This window comes from Sander vitreus, chromosome 4, assembly GCF_031162955.1.
Source record: "Sander vitreus isolate 19-12246 chromosome 4, sanVit1, whole genome shotgun sequence".
NCBI lineage: Eukaryota > Metazoa > Chordata > Actinopteri > Perciformes > Percidae > Sander > Sander vitreus.
In genome coordinates this window covers 21,609,775-21,625,368 of record NC_135858.1, presented here as the reverse complement: position 1 = coordinate 21,625,368, position 15,594 = coordinate 21,609,775, and the positions used below count along the sequence as shown (strand labels likewise).

The 15,594-nt window shown below is 39.3% G+C and overlaps 2 protein-coding genes across 2 annotated transcripts; both read left to right on the top strand.

The window, feature by feature from the left end:
• Window positions 1-1,527: 1,527 nt before the first annotated feature.
• On the top strand, window positions 1,528-4,016 carry LOC144516288 (elastase-1-like). The gene is made up of 8 exons (XM_078247495.1): window positions 1,528-1,660; window positions 1,909-2,006; window positions 2,164-2,264; window positions 2,683-2,808; window positions 2,971-3,107; window positions 3,193-3,335; window positions 3,605-3,754; window positions 3,902-4,016. The coding sequence occupies exons 1-8, from the start codon at window positions 1,621-1,623 to the stop codon at window positions 3,911-3,913; spliced, it is 807 nt and encodes a 268-aa protein (XP_078103621.1). The 5' UTR covers window positions 1,528-1,620; the 3' UTR covers window positions 3,914-4,016.
• A 6,909-nt stretch (window positions 4,017-10,925) lies between these two features.
• On the top strand, window positions 10,926-15,516 carry LOC144516099 (elastase-1-like). Its single transcript, XM_078247304.1, has 8 exons — window positions 10,926-10,974; window positions 11,064-11,164; window positions 11,961-12,061; window positions 12,422-12,547; window positions 12,912-13,048; window positions 13,246-13,388; window positions 15,129-15,308; window positions 15,505-15,516. The coding sequence occupies exons 1-8, from the start codon at window positions 10,935-10,937 to the stop codon at window positions 15,514-15,516; spliced, it is 840 nt and encodes a 279-aa protein (XP_078103430.1). The 5' UTR covers window positions 10,926-10,934.
• The last annotated feature ends 78 nt before the right edge of the window (window positions 15,517-15,594 follow it).

The window sequence follows — 15,594 nt, the reverse complement described above, 5'->3', positions numbered from 1 at the left end:
AATCTTTCCAGTTGGAAATGTAGATTTTGACTTTGTGTTGAAATGATTGTAATCTCAGTTTAGTATTACACCAAAATCTGGATTTACAATAGACTTTTATGAAGATTCGGGTGTTGAAACAGAAACGTGTCATCTCTGTCTGTCTCCTGTGAAATACAGGTGAAATGCCTTTACGGCCAAGTAAAGATTGTGTGTGTATTAGTCTTCAGCCCCATCTAGTGTTGGGTTGTGATGCTGTCCTGTTTTTTTTTTCTTCATATTCCTATGGTATCCTATGTACAGACAAAATGATATATAATTTGATTTCTGCCCCAAATCACAAACTGCTCTATATCTAAATAAAATGTTACTGACTGAAAAACATCTCAAAGTTTAATCGTAAACATGTAAGAAGAAATTCCATTTCATAAACAGTTGCACTGCTTTTGTATCTTTGTATTTGTATTTATTTTTACATGAAGTAATAAGAGAGAAAATACTAGTAAAAGTCATCCAGTCAATATGCAGGAACTGAATATAACCACAGCCCATTTCCTCTAGACTGAAAGTGAATCCCACCACTCCACCCTTTATGTATTCAGTACTTGAACATGACTTACTTGAGTATGAACATTTCTGAGTTTTAAAATATTTGCTAAAACAATACAGAATATTCTGTTGTTGGAATATTGAAGGATATATTCCTATTTTAGTTTCCACGATCATCATTGTTAGATTTAGATTAAAAAAATGTTTTAGGTATTTAGAGTGAAATTTTAACTTCTCTAAAAATGTTTTTAAAAAGTTTCTCCAGCGCTTGAAAAAACGCTCCAGTAACAGACAAAAACATCCACAGTTACTCAGCCAGTCACTGAACGATGCAAGAAATATTGTCATATTAACAAGAACAAGATTTTTTTTTCCATTTCAACAAGTATAGTACCTTAGATGTATGCCACTACAAATCGCTTGCACTATCAATTATCATGTATCGTTGTCTTCTTTTTCTTTACTTCCTCTCAAGAGAGCCACATGGGGCAAGAGATGGCACAGGAACACGTTTCACCACGCTTACTTCATAATTCATGCTGGTTCAAATGCGCACATGATTATTTTTTGATGTAAATATTCTCAAGAACTTGCACTCTATTACATCAGACAATTCATTTTTTTTTAAGGTTTCATATTGGAAAATACCAACAACAATGAACTTTTTGTAAATACATACATAAAAAGATTGAAAGACCATTTTGGAAAACTTTGTAAAACTGGTGAGAATAAAAGGTAACTTCTCCCCTTCAGGCCAAATTTCTTTTCCATAGTTTTTCATAACTAGCACCAGAAATAGATGTGGTTGAGTTTATCAAACAGGATAAATACCTTTCTAAGCCCTTTAAATCACCCTGACTCATGATCTTCAGTGATATATTTGTCAGTCTATGTGTCATTCTTTTCCACTGGTCAAAGCAGGAGGTGTGTGGTAACCGACTGTGATAACATCGTGTGAGATAGAACACAGCTGCATACCTGGCTTTTTGTCACAGAAACAAGCACACTTTTCCAGAATGAAGTTGGGGTTGAAGTATAAAAGAAGGAGACAAGCATTCGTTCCTTGCAGAAACGTTCCGACACACTGCAGACATGCTTAGGTTTCTGTTGTTGACAAGTCTCGCAGCCCTGGGTAAGAAAATGACAGCACACACTGTGCTGTATAACCATTCACTATTGATCTCTTTCTGTCTCATTCACTATCAGTCAGTCTCTCTGTCATCCAGTCAGTCACTTATTTTTTAGTTTAGTCAATACACAGGGGCTCTACATAATCTGCTCTACCTATACACTCTCACTGCCCGCATTTCTCTTCCTCTTTCTGTAGGTGGAAAGCAAACATGTATAAATCGTGACTTCTGTTTTTATGTTTTTAACCAGTGCTGGCTCAGCAGGGGCCCCAGCCCAGGTACCTGAAGGACAGCTTTCAAAGAGTTGTTGGAGGTGAGGTGGCCAGTCCCAACTCCTGGCCCTGGCAGGTAATCTACTCTAACACAAAATCAAAAACTAAATGCACTGTTTCAGGAGAAAATGAAATTATGTTTGGGGACTTATAATAGAGCCACCATATCGGATCCACAAATTACACTTATTCATGTTTTATAGATAAATCTGTTGTTTCCCCCCCCCCCATAGATTTCTCTTCAGTACAAATCTGGCAGCAGCTACTACCACACATGTGGAGGGACCCTGATTGAGAGAGGCTGGGTTATGACTGCTGCTCACTGTGTGGACAGGTAACACAATGATTCACTCGAGCATATGCATATACATAGTATCCTTTGGCTGTATGAGTATTGGGTGCATTTGTGCACCTTTTGTGTTTACTTTGACTTGCTCTTATCCCAGTACAGAGGTATGATTTATTTTAGTGTTTCCAAATGTCACCAGCATGAGAAAACCTCTCACAGCCTCATTTATAACTGTCACATACCAACGGCATTCATTTATTTTAGTAGAAAGAAAGAAATGCCTCTAAACAAAGAACTAAAGAAAACCAAATTAAATGGCATATTTTGACCTTTACTTTATTTAATTTTTTACATCAGTTTACTGTGATAACAATTTATTATGCTATGCTGACTTGCAATTGCATAATTTAAGTCACAACTAATCCTTGATTGTAAACAATATTGTGCTTTTTTAATATTGCAGCAGTAGGACGTGGCGTGTCATTCTCGGTGAACATGACCTCAACAGCAACAGTGGCAGAGAGCAGATCATGACAGTCAGCAATGTGTATATCCACCCCAAATGGGACTCCAACAGAGTGTCTGCTGGGTGAGAATTGTATTTTTTCTTGCATTCATACAGTTTAAAGGATCTTCGACCCGCATGTTTGGTGGATGCATGTATCAAGTGGTGTGTGCTCCCCAAGGAGTGTAGTATCTTTACAAAGTTAGTTTTGCTTCCTCCTGCGTGATCCATGGATCTCCTCCTCAGGTTCGACATTGCCCTGCTGCGTTTGTCCTCTCTGGCCACCCTGAACTCCTACGTCCAGCTGGGCTCTCTGCCTCCCTCCGGACAGATTCTGCCGAACAACAACCTCTGCTACATTACCGGATGGGGACGTACTTCCAGTAAGTTGATTGCATGATCCGGTCAGTTTTAATGCTTTTCTGTGAAGCTCAATATATCTTACCTTTCCAATATTATCTTGTCCAGCTGGTGGCAGCCTGTCTGCCCAGCTGAAGCAGGCCTACCTTCCTCTGGTCGACTACCAGACCTGTAGCAGCGCTGGCTGGTGGGGCAGCACTGTTAAGACCACCATGGTGTGTGGTGGCGGTGGTGCCGAGGCTGGATGCAATGTGAGTCTCCTCCTACATTAATAAATATTTTGGAAAAGTTGCTTGCTTAGTGAAATGCTGCTGTAAATTTTTATCATAGGGGAATTTTTTTTTAAACTTGTGGAGTGATTAAGTTGGTGGAAAAACATTAAAAAACACAACAAGGAGAAAGAAAATGCACAATTTAACCCTCCGATAAAGATATGATGGTGTTATTTATATTTTATATCCACAACTGAATCATTATGTCACAAGAATGACGATGCTCTCTTTAATCTTGTTCCTTTCAGGGTGACTCTGGCGGCCCTCTGAACTGCCTTGTTAATGGAAAATACTACGTCCACGGTATTGCCAGCTTCGTGTCTGGTATGGGATGCAACGCGCCAAAGAAGCCCACCGTCTTCACCCGTGTCTCCGCCTACATCGAATGGATGGACTCTGTCAGTATTAGGGATATGTATTACTGTCATATATAATAACACTAGCTATCAAACTCATCAGTATATGTATGCTAGTATAGATATAGCTTTTGTGGCATTTCAGTTGCATATGATGTGTAATCATTGTTTGCTTCTTCTCTTTTATAGATCATGATGTAAACGGACGAGTCATTTGTGGTGCAGCACACAAAGACAGGGAAAGCATTCGACTATGTTTTCATCTACTGTGCTTCCTCATTTGTCTGGTCTCATCCTGCAAAGAATAAACGTAATTAAACAACAAGAGATTGCTCATTTCTCAGAAAGTTTACGCAACCACAGTTATGTGTCATTGTGAAGGTTACATTTCTTTTGCTTTATGAATCAAACACTGCACTCCTACACTGCAACAAACCATGTATAAAGGTTCACCTAAAAATACAAATTCCTGGATTTATTTTATGTATCATACAACTACTTAAATTAAAGTGTGGCTACAGACGGTGAAAATAAATGTTAAGCACTGAAGGTTCTTAGAAACACTTTTTATGTTTCAGTAAATCCAGGGTGATGTGGCAACACGCCATCACACACTATCACAAACTGTGATAAAGTCTGAGAAGGACCACAGGTGCCTCTCTGACCACTGCCAAGCTCAGCAGAGGGTGCACATCAAGTGAAGGTCAGCTCAGGGTATAAAAGAAAGTGCATTTAGAAATGTGGAGACGCTGCAAGTCATGCTTTTGTTTCTGCTGTTCACCATTCTCACAGCCACAGGAAAGACATATCAAGGCTGTACTGTAAATAATAGCTTAGAAACTATAAAAACAGTTACACAAAGGAAATCCAAACCAAGTTTGAATAATGTTTTGATGAGTTTCTTCTGTGCCTTCTGTGGTTCAGTCTATAGGAGAGCGGCACTGCAGGAAGAGTTGTATAAGATGTAAAAAAAAAGGTTATATAAGTGCAAGATCATACAGTATAGGTAGAAGATGAAACCAAACTAGAAAATGCATTTCCTGCAGAAAATGCTTGTGAAGGCTGAAAAGCTAAATTGCTAAAGCTAAACCAGATTGCTGGCTTTAATGCATAAGAAGAAGGTAAAGCAGTGAGAATAGTTATAAAAGTGGGAATGGTTTAAATTAGTATATATTTCATTGAAATGTTAAATAACACCAAAAATGTATGAAACAAAAGTGAAATATTTTATGGTTTTCTGAAAAGCTGTCACCATACTGAATTGCTGGCTTCAATGTGTAAGAAGGTGAAGTTATAGGAAAATGTGCAAAAGTGGAAGTGGTTTTAATTAATATGAATTTTCTTTAAAAAGTCGAATAATACTAACGTTTTTGTAAGAGTTGATGCTAAACTGAATTGCCCGATTCAATTTGAATGAATAATTCAATATTTTCAAAAAGTACGAATAGAACTCCTAATGAATGAAAGATGTGGAACATTTCAAGATTTGAACGCAGACAGAGAAAGAGAGACAGACAGGCAGGCAGACAGTCAGTCAGTCTGTGGAAATTGCTGTGTCATGGTTGAGAAAACAGCAGAGGCCTGTACTACGAAGCGAGATTTGGCGTTAACGAGCTAACTTCAGGTTCAACCCAGGGTTTTCTGTACTACGAAGGTGGATCACTTGTGATCGGGTTCAATCGCCGTGGTAACTTATGCTGAACACCTAACCTGGTCGGGAGCAGGTTAAGTTGGAGATCAGAGATCAACCGGTGTAAAAGCACCGCCTACTGACCAATCAATACTCGATTGATAACGGCGTCACCGTTCTTAGAAGAGAAGAGAGAGAGAGAGAGAGAGAGAGAGAGAATGAGAGAGAGAGATAGATAGAGAGAGAGAGAGAGAGAGAGAGAGAGAGAGAGAGAGAGAGATAGAGAGAGAGAGAGGGAGAGAGAGAGAGAGAGAGAGAGAGAGAGAGAGAGAGAGAGAGAGAGAGAGATAGAGAGAGAGAGAGAGAGAGAGAGAGAGAGAGAGAGGGAGAAAGGGGTGCGCACATAAAAGTTAAAACATTTAGAGACCGACAACCCCGTTAGCATTCCCTGATGTGTATATTTATGAAATATATAGATTGTAATGGGAGGGAATTACATATCGGCTCGGCTTCTTGAGCCGTGCGTTGCCAATGCGCACATCAGTTTGAATTTTGTTTTTATATTTTTTATTTGCTCTCACGATGGCTTCCCACTGCCAGGGTTGCAACTGAAATACTAGGCTAAAGCAACGAAAGTTTATGGAAAGGACAAGTGTAATTATGGTCAGATCTAGTGCCTGACTGATGGGGAAGTGATATTAATAAGCGCTGTGATTTACGCATCTACAGCGTCGGCTATTTTTTTGCCAGCTTTCCTTCCTGTTTTAGGAAGCAGCGACTGTATTGCGTTTTGCCTGCAAAACCGCGTCTGTGTTATTCATATTTATATAGAATTATAATTTCCTCTTCTTATGTAAAATATGCGGCTCTGGTAGATGTTTGCGATTGGTCATGCTGTGCAAACACCGCCTCTTTTATGTGAACGTGTGCGTCGCTGGACTGGGAAACACTGGGTTGATTGAACTAGTTGTTAACCACCGTCGTGACACAGCTTATGCGGACCGCGGTTAGGTTAGGTTAGGTGAAGCCGGGTAACTGACATAAATCCAGGGCATGTTGATCTCGCTTCGTAGTACAGGCCTTAGGTGTGGCTCATAAGCTAGAATCTCAAGGATTGGCAGCATACTGATGGTTTCTGTGCTTCCCAGTCGAATACCGTAAACTGTATTCCTGAAAATTCTGCACTTTGAGCATCCCAAGACTTTGCTGAAGCGGTAGACATGTTATTTGTGTAGATAAAGTAAAAAAAAAATACTCTAATATCACAGTTTAAAAAAAGGGTTTGTGCTTCAAGAAAAAAATACCGTGTAACATGTTTTTAAAGATATTTCTTAACCACTCATTGCCAAAAAACGTGGTCATGCTTGTCTACGGTTAATGCATCTGTTACAAAAATGGTTTTGGAATTTACAAATCTACAGTTACTTATTAGCCTCTTCATTGTAATACAAGTGTGAGGTCAACGTAAAGATACGGTAAGAATGAAAACAATTGATTTGAGAAGTTTCCTATAATGTTTTTAAGGTTGGAAGAAGTAATATTTTGTTAATCCAGTTCTCTCTCCAGTGCTACTCTGATGGTTCCTGTCACCATTTCTGTGGAGGAACACTGATTGCAAAAGGATGGGTCATGGCCACTGCTCACTGTGTGTACAGGTAACAAATACGATTGGTATTATAAACCTTATATAATTCTAATATAATGCACTGCACAGGAAGTGTTCTATGCCCACATTGTTTCACACCACCTGCACAAATATGGGTTTTCTGTTTTCTTTCTTGTCTTTGTTTCTCACCTCTCTTATAATGTTCTACTGTGGAAACAAATAAACTAACCCACGCTAAAACAGTTTCAGCTCTTTGCTGGTGGTCCTTGGTGATCTCATCCTGCACTACAGCCATAACACAGAGCAATACAGGAGTGTCATCACGGTGAATATCCATCCTGAATGGAACAATAACAGCATCTCCTCTGGGTGGGTCTATTTGTTATTCCACTCTCTGTCTAATTCTCATAGACTACATACAGAAAACATTTTGGGTAAACCTTTCTTATTTTATTTAACATCTTAGTTTCACAGAAGTTTAGCCTTACTGTTCATTAGAGTTAATGGCAGATTTTGATGGATTTGATAGCTGCCTTTGATTATGACTGTGTGATGTCTTCTGTTTGCACCATTATCTAAAAGTATATATTTGGTCAGCATGTTTCTGCTCATTTCAATAGGACCATTTTGTGTTGTCATTAAATTATAAAATTACAGTAGAAGAATTTCAAACAGTCCCATTCTTTGACATTTAGTAATGACATCACCCTGTTGCGGCTGTCATCTGACGCCATAATGACCTCTCACATGAGCTCTGCCTATCTGCCTCCATTTTCATATTATTCCAACATTTACAGTATCCTGAGCCTTTTTGGTAAGGTTACTAGGAAAACTCAGCCCAGGATAGTTTTATTCTCCCCAAAACATGTTTCCTTTTTATTTTTAAAGAAACTATACAAAAAAAAAAAAATCGCAACTTTTTTGCAACTTTCACTGTCTCCCGCAACTTCATTGCAACAAACAGACAAAGACATCGCAACTTTTATCGCAATTTTTTACAAAAGCTTGGCTCTTGGCTTCAAATAACTCACTGTTGTTGGCTACTGCCGCTGAACAGGCTACATGTTGTAAACAGCCGTGACCCGTCTGACATGGTCCTCCGGTAACGTTAGCAGTTAGCAGGGTTAGCATGGCGGTGTTAGCCAGGACCAGTTGGGATCACTTTACTGGCTGTGTCTCAATTGTTTTTGCGAGTAACCAACTCGGGTACTCTAGCTATATAATTTTATGTGAGTAGCTACACAAATGTTGAAATGACATAAAATGCCCGTCCCTTGTAGCCGTGATAAATTAGCCTGAAGCTAATGCTTACCTGTTCAGGAGGAAATTAGCCAACTCGGCGTCCTTTTGGGCTCTAAGCTGTCTCCATCTTTCAATACATCTCCAATACTGACCCAGGGTTTGTTACGTCTCTGGTCACGCAACTGTCAGAAACATGCTGTTTTTTTTAATGTCGGGTAGAATCTATCTCCGTTGATCCTGTTAGTTTGTTTGTTGCTTCCATGGCTGTACTGACGTTACAGCTGTAGCGCGCTGGGTTTACGTGTTTACAGGTATATCTGCCAACCCAGCCTGGCTGTCAAACTGGGCAGTTGATAACAACACACAGGCCAAAACACAAACAGACATTCCGTCACGGAACGGAAATTTCAAAAGGAGAAAATACTGGCATTAGCATTGTTATATATCTGATGACAAATTGTGGTCATTTTTGGATTTATTACAGTAAATATGTTACATATTGGACCTTTAATAGTTCTCAAAGACATTTCACATTATGACACTGATGACTAGATGGTTTATCATACCATCAAGATAAACCCTGACAATCAGATAAATACCTAACAAGACGCTTTCTTTTAAGGCCTCCTAAAACTTCACATTCATCATTTTCCCATTCAGCATGTGAGCATTGTCAGCACTCGGCAAGTTAATTCTGTGACAGAAAATTGACAGATACACAGACAAGCAGACGGTGCACTGAGGGACACGAGTACAACGGACACGAGGATACACTTATTTTTTTTTATATAATACAAATTGGATCTTATTCTGAGTCTTGACAGCCAGCAGTCCTGAGTAAATGCTGGCATTCATTTTGCAGTGTTTTAGTGTTTTATTTTGTTGCTATATTTATTTATATCTATTTATTTTATTATTTTATTATTTTGCTCCCAACAGAAATTGGTCAGTTAAATCCGCCTGAATCCAGTGAAGGTATGCGTCACTCTTTCAGGGGCACTAATGGAGTGTACACAGTGTAGGCATAAGTCTGCCTATTGTGGGAATTGCACATATGTTGAAGCTGTGCTATAATTAGAATGGAAATATAGCTTAGACTGATAGACTGTTGTCTGTTTTTCTTTTTTAAATGTTCGCTGACCAATCCCTGTAGTTGATGATCGCCTCCAGTTGGCTTTCCAGACAACCAGAAAGAGAGTCATTACACACTGACTGTGCAAGATAAAACTCATCTGTTTCAAATATATTTATTGTGAAACATTTCATTCAACAAAGGAGTTTGCATGGCATTTACATGTTTCCTTAAGAATAATCAAAACAACAAAAAACAGTAACAGACATCATGCAAATAGTAACAGAGACAGTGACAGACATAATACAAATTGAAAATATATATACAAATAAAAACCTGACATAGCTTACCACCCCCTCCCTTTAACTCATCTAAGGATCCCTTTCTTCAGTTACCCACCCCTCCCGCCCCAGGAGTGTATTCTCACTCATGTCTTAAAGGCCTTCTCTGCCACGGTAAGAGTCCAAGGGAAGCCAAACTTTCTCAAAATCCCTAAGCTTGTCCTTCAGGATGAATCTAATTCTCTCCAAGTGTAGAGTATCGGTCAGTTCTGTCAGCCAGTGCTTGAAGGAGGGCACCTCTTTCTTTTTCCAAAAAAGTAAGATAAGTTTTTTCGCGATTATAGCACCATATGCCAGAAGACGCTGTTGTGCTACTCTTAACTTCCTTAACTCCTCAGATATACCCAGAACTATTAAAACAGGGTCAGGCTCTATCTGGACCTCCAAGATCATAGAGAGAAAATGAAATATGTCGCACCAGAACTCTTGCAATTTGGGACATAAAGCGTAGCTATGAAGTAGTCTCACAGTATGGTTAACACTTCTGGAAATATTTTATGCAATTTTGCTTTAGAATAGTGAAGTCTGTGAAGAATTTTAAACTGTATTAAGCAGTGTCGAGCATTAATGGAGCAGTCCTGGATATAGTCCAAGCTCCCCTCCCAAACATTTGGTAGTATTGAGACACCTAGTTCCTTTTCCCATTCTTCTTTTAAACGGTCCATATCTGGAAGACACATGCCTTGTAAAGTCTCATATATTTGAGAAATTATGTAATGTGACTTAGCAAACAGTTGTAAGCAGGTCTCTAACTTATCTGGTTTTGCATTGTCGAAATTGGGAAGATGAGCTCTGACATAGTCTCTAATCTGAAGATATCTGAAAAAAATTATTCTTAGGCAGGTTATGTTTGATAAAACTCATCTGAAGATAAGTTTTATTAGCAAGGTTTTTTTCTTGTAGAAAATGTCTGAATGTGTGTATGCTGTGTAAAGCCCCTCTCTACCTTGGGCAAGAGTTAAGTTGTCCTTAAAGCTGGTAACTAAGGCTCTATGGGAGCAGATAATGATATACACATTACACACACAGTATATACAGTCAAAACTTATAATGGTTTAGTGGTGGGTAACAGAAAGAAACCTACAGTATGACCTATACCTGACAGTAGTGGCCCATACAAGTGGAAAAAATGGATGCAGCCGCTTAGTCAGCCCCCACTGTAGTGATAAATGTGAGACAGAAACAGGTGGACATGTGCTGGTATTGAACACACACACACACACACACACACACACACACACACACACACTCTATCAGCAGAAGGGGCCTGAGGGTACAAAAGAGTAATGGGCAGAAGTCTCCAGTGCAGAAAGTTTCAGGAGACTGCAGACATGCTTAGGGTTCTTGTTTTTACCTCTCTCGCAGCCCTTGGTAAGAACTGTCTTCTTCTTTGACATTCTACACACACTTGAATCTTTGATGTCTGACTTTAATGTTTCCTGTGTCTCTGCTTTGCTCAGTGCTGGCTGAGTTGACACCTGAACCCAGGTACTTGGAGGATATTGTTGAGGGGAGAGTTGTGGGAGGCGAGGTGGCCAGAGCCAACTCCTGGCCCTGGCAGGTACTGTATGCTTTGTTTGACTCTACAACAGTCTTGGAAGAAGTGCTCAGACCCTTTGCTTAAGTGAAAGTATTAATACCATAATGTGAAAATACTCTAGAAATAAAAGCCCTGCATTGATTACAAGTACCCATTATGCAAAATGGCCCCTTTCAGGTCCTAAAAGACGATATTTTAGTCTTATGCACACAAGTTAGAGAATAAATAAATAAATTTCAGGACTTCTGGGGCTTTCCTGTTAGTTTTGTTATGGGACAACTTTATCATTCTTATTAGTATATGGTAACCTTATGTAAATCTCAGCAAAGCTTTGCACAACTTCAACATGAATATGTCTAATCAGTCATGTAACTGAATACACCTGTGTCTTTAATCCATAATAATGCATCATTTTGGGCTTATATGCTTATGCTTTGTAAGTAAAATGAAAAATAATAATAATAATAAAATATATTAATATAAATAATAAAAATAATTTGAAAAGTCTAAAGTAGCATTCATTGGAAATACAAAAGTAGTACAAGTACCTCAAAATTGCACATAAGTACAGTACTTGAGTAAAAGTCTTTTGTCTATTCCCACCACTGCTCTAGACAGCTTTCAAATGTAAAAAAGGTCAGCACAACATATATTCTGCATACACAAATCCACAAAATTCATTAAGTATGTTTAAGACTTTGCTTGCAATGCCTTTGAGCATCTTTCAGTGTCGGGAACTCTGCCAAGAAGCCTTTTGCATTATTGTGAATGGTTCAGTTTCTTGCAGATGTAATACTCTCTGCTGTCCTTTTGTTAGATCTCTCTTCAGTTCCAATCTGGCAGCAGCTACCACCACACCTGTGGAGGAACCCTGATCAGGAGAGGATGGGTCATGACCGCTGCTCACTGTGTGGACAGGTAGGAGTTTCATGCATCACTTCTGAGCCTAAAACTAACAGAGATATGATTCAAATAGCAGGACATGTGCTTTAACAGAGCTGAACATTTACATAAATGTATTTCAGTACATTACCTGGTAGCTTAGGTGCATAGCCATGACATTGTAGGTTGAAATTTGACTGGGAATGCTCTTGCATTTTAGCCATTTTTAACTATCAAATACATGTAAAAGCTTCAATTCCCTCCAAAACTATAAAATATAATATATAAAATATTGATTTTAAACAGATATATTTGGGTTACTAGAGAGTACTAACTGCTAGACAGGATATGTTTGAGTGGTAGAATGGAAATTTATATTTTAATGTACGTCCACAGGTCCAGCACTTGGCGTGTTGTTCTTGGAGATCACAACATCAACTCCAATGAGGGCAGAGAGCAGTACATGAGCGTGAGTCGCGTCTACGTCCACCCCAACTGGAACTCCAACAACATTGCTGGAGGGTTAGTAGCTGCTGCTCATGTTTTGACCCTCTTCTGCGCAAAAAAAAATAGCCCATACTGATATATGTGCATCTCATATTATAAAGACTGAGTGCATTTAGTTTTCTGTAATCATGTAAAAGTACTGAAAATGTTTAAATTTTTTGCATAGTGTTTGATATAACAGCTACATTATGGGGATATGTAATTTTATGTTTGTTTAAATATTTTATAAATTAATAATACATATTTTATTCTAAATATTTCCTAAATTCTAAAAATGGTTTTGCTGACTGACCCTTACCACCCTTACTTACTGACCCAACATGAATTGTAAAAACACACCCAATCAAACAGTATAACATAACTAGAATCTAACCCTCAGGTGGGACATCGCTCTCCTGCGTCTGTCCTCCGACGCTTCTCTCAACAACTACGTCCAGCTCGCCACCCTGCCCCCCTCTGGTCAGGTCCTGCCCCACAGAAACCCCTGCTACATCACTGGATGGGGTCGCACCCAGAGTGAGTGTGACATAACGATACATTTGCATGATAAAACCCAGTGTTCAGTTCAGTATACATACGGTAAGAAAGTCATCTGTAAAAAAACATCATCACATCACATTTAAACTAAACTAAACCATACTTTCAAAGAGAAAGCCATGTACGATCCTGTTATTCTAGGCGTAATCACAGTTGTCTGATGTGCTTTTCCTCAGCTGGAGGTCAGCTGTCTGCCCAGCTGAAGCAGGCCTCCCTGCCTGTTGTTGACCACAAGACCTGCTCCAGCTACGGATGGTGGGGTAGCACTGTAAAGGACTCCATGGTCTGTGCTGGTGGTGGCAGGGACTCTGGTTGCCAGGTAGGAAGTCTTAGTAGGACTGTGCATGCCACCACATTTAGTCTTACTTTTAGACTAAAGACTTGAAAGAATACTACACTTGGATTTAGCATTGCACTCCTGTAATATATATTTTTTAAATAATTCTTTTTATTTAACACATTTGTCTTCCTTGTCAAAACCCAGCACCGACATTACCCACTTGACTGCGGACAGTTCAGTTGCAGATTTGTGTGTGTAAAGCCTTGAGTAATTACATTTTTTTAGTAGTATTTAACTAGTAGTAGTCTTCAGCTCCAACTGATGCTGACTCAAGTGACATTACTTGAGGCCATTTATCAGACTTTGCGCAGCTCCCTGTGGAGAAAAAAAGGCTTTATACATACAGTATATACATCTAAATAACTTACCAAACGTTTATTAATTGTTTTTTTTAAGCCATTATTATCAAATTTGTGTGGTTGCTACGTTGACTGACTGGACTGTATGGCTAACCCTGTGGAAACGAGCTGCAGAGGATCTGGACCAAAATCCATTTATTAACAACTTAAAGGTGCCCTGCCACATGTATTTCATTACTTTGTGGTAATGTCTTCCAAGTTCTACCATGGACTCTGTAACATTTTTTGTAGAAAAAATGCCTTGGTTACCTTGTTTCAAGCCATTCTAGCGTGGTATAGAAAGCCTGCAGGAAGGCTCAGCTCAATTTGTGCCAGTTTTCATTAATATTCAACGAGCTAAGCTGCTTGACTCTGATTGACTAACAGCTAGCCAATGAGAGCCTGGCTATCAGCATCCTTTACCCAGCGCAACTGGGCGAGCTCATGAATAGTAATGAGCCCAGGCAATACCATGTCAGACTGACCAGCTTTTGTAATTGGCCTGATTTCTATGCTTATTTCTTTTCAGTGGCTAGAGCTGACAGAGGAGGTAGCATTTCATTTTCACATTCATGACATAACACAAACACATATGGACCGAACATATTTAAACATACATACAATACAAGTAAAAACGGTTTTGTGTGGCAGGGCACCTTTTAATAAGCATTTTTGATGGATAATTAACATGTATAACTGCATTATTACAAAATGGAAAGGCTAAACACTGATCCAAGTGATTTGTCTCATCCTGGCAACCCAAAATGTGTTCTTATTAATGGCTTATAACAGATTTATAATGCATTAGAAAGTGATTTATGAAACCATTTTAAACCCATTAGTTACAACGTATAAGGATTCCTATTTCAGTAAGGCAGATTCTTCCCAGCTCGTGTTTGACCCAGTTTATCCAGTTGTCTACAAACCATGATGTCACCCTGCGATTAGGACATCAGATTTGAAAGATCTTTGGGTACAGTATAAGCAGACTAGGGGAAACCCTGAAAAGAACTTGTCAGAATTCAGTCCAACTCCTCCATGACAGAGTGAAATTGAACATTTCTCACTGAGCTGAGGCCTGACCCTGTCCTGTCAAGGAAGATACTTTGGAGGACACGTGGGATTACTTGCTGCATCAGCAGGGGCATAAGTCAGTTACAATGATCCAGGCTAGTGCTTAAGCTGCACAAAGTGTCAAAGTCTTGCAAGTTCATGTTCTGCACAAACTTGCTAGAGGCTATCTGAGATCAGAAGGGGATATGAGAAGTAAGAGGCAATGAGTTAAGTGCATTGTAAAATGGGGTGTTTGCTAAACTCTGCTAAAAGGTTCAGATTTTTTTGGCTCTGAGGTTTGTCTGTGATGTGTTTTCTCTGAATCTAGGGTGACTCCGGCGGCCCCCTGAACTGCAGTGTCAACGGCAAATGGGTCGTCCACGGTGTGACTAGCTTCGTGTCTTCCTCTGCCTGCAACGCCAACCAGAAGCCCACCGTCTTCACCCGTGTCTCTGCCTACATCAGCTGGATGAACAGCGTCAGTATTAAACACTATGTGAATCAGAGAGTATCAAAATATTAAACAAAAACATAAAACTTCAATGTATGCATGACTTCAGTTACAGTAGTGTATCAATAAACCCCACTACATACAGTAACTGGAGGATTTCATAAACAGGCATGCGTTCATTCATTTATTCATTCATGTTGATGTGATATTTGAGGATAACCACATAATGATTCTTTTGTCCTTGCTTTGCCAGATCATGGGTTGAGAAGAAGATGAACAATCCCCATGGAGACTAGAGCACACTCTGTATTCGTCACAGTTTCTCCATCAGAATAAAATGCCC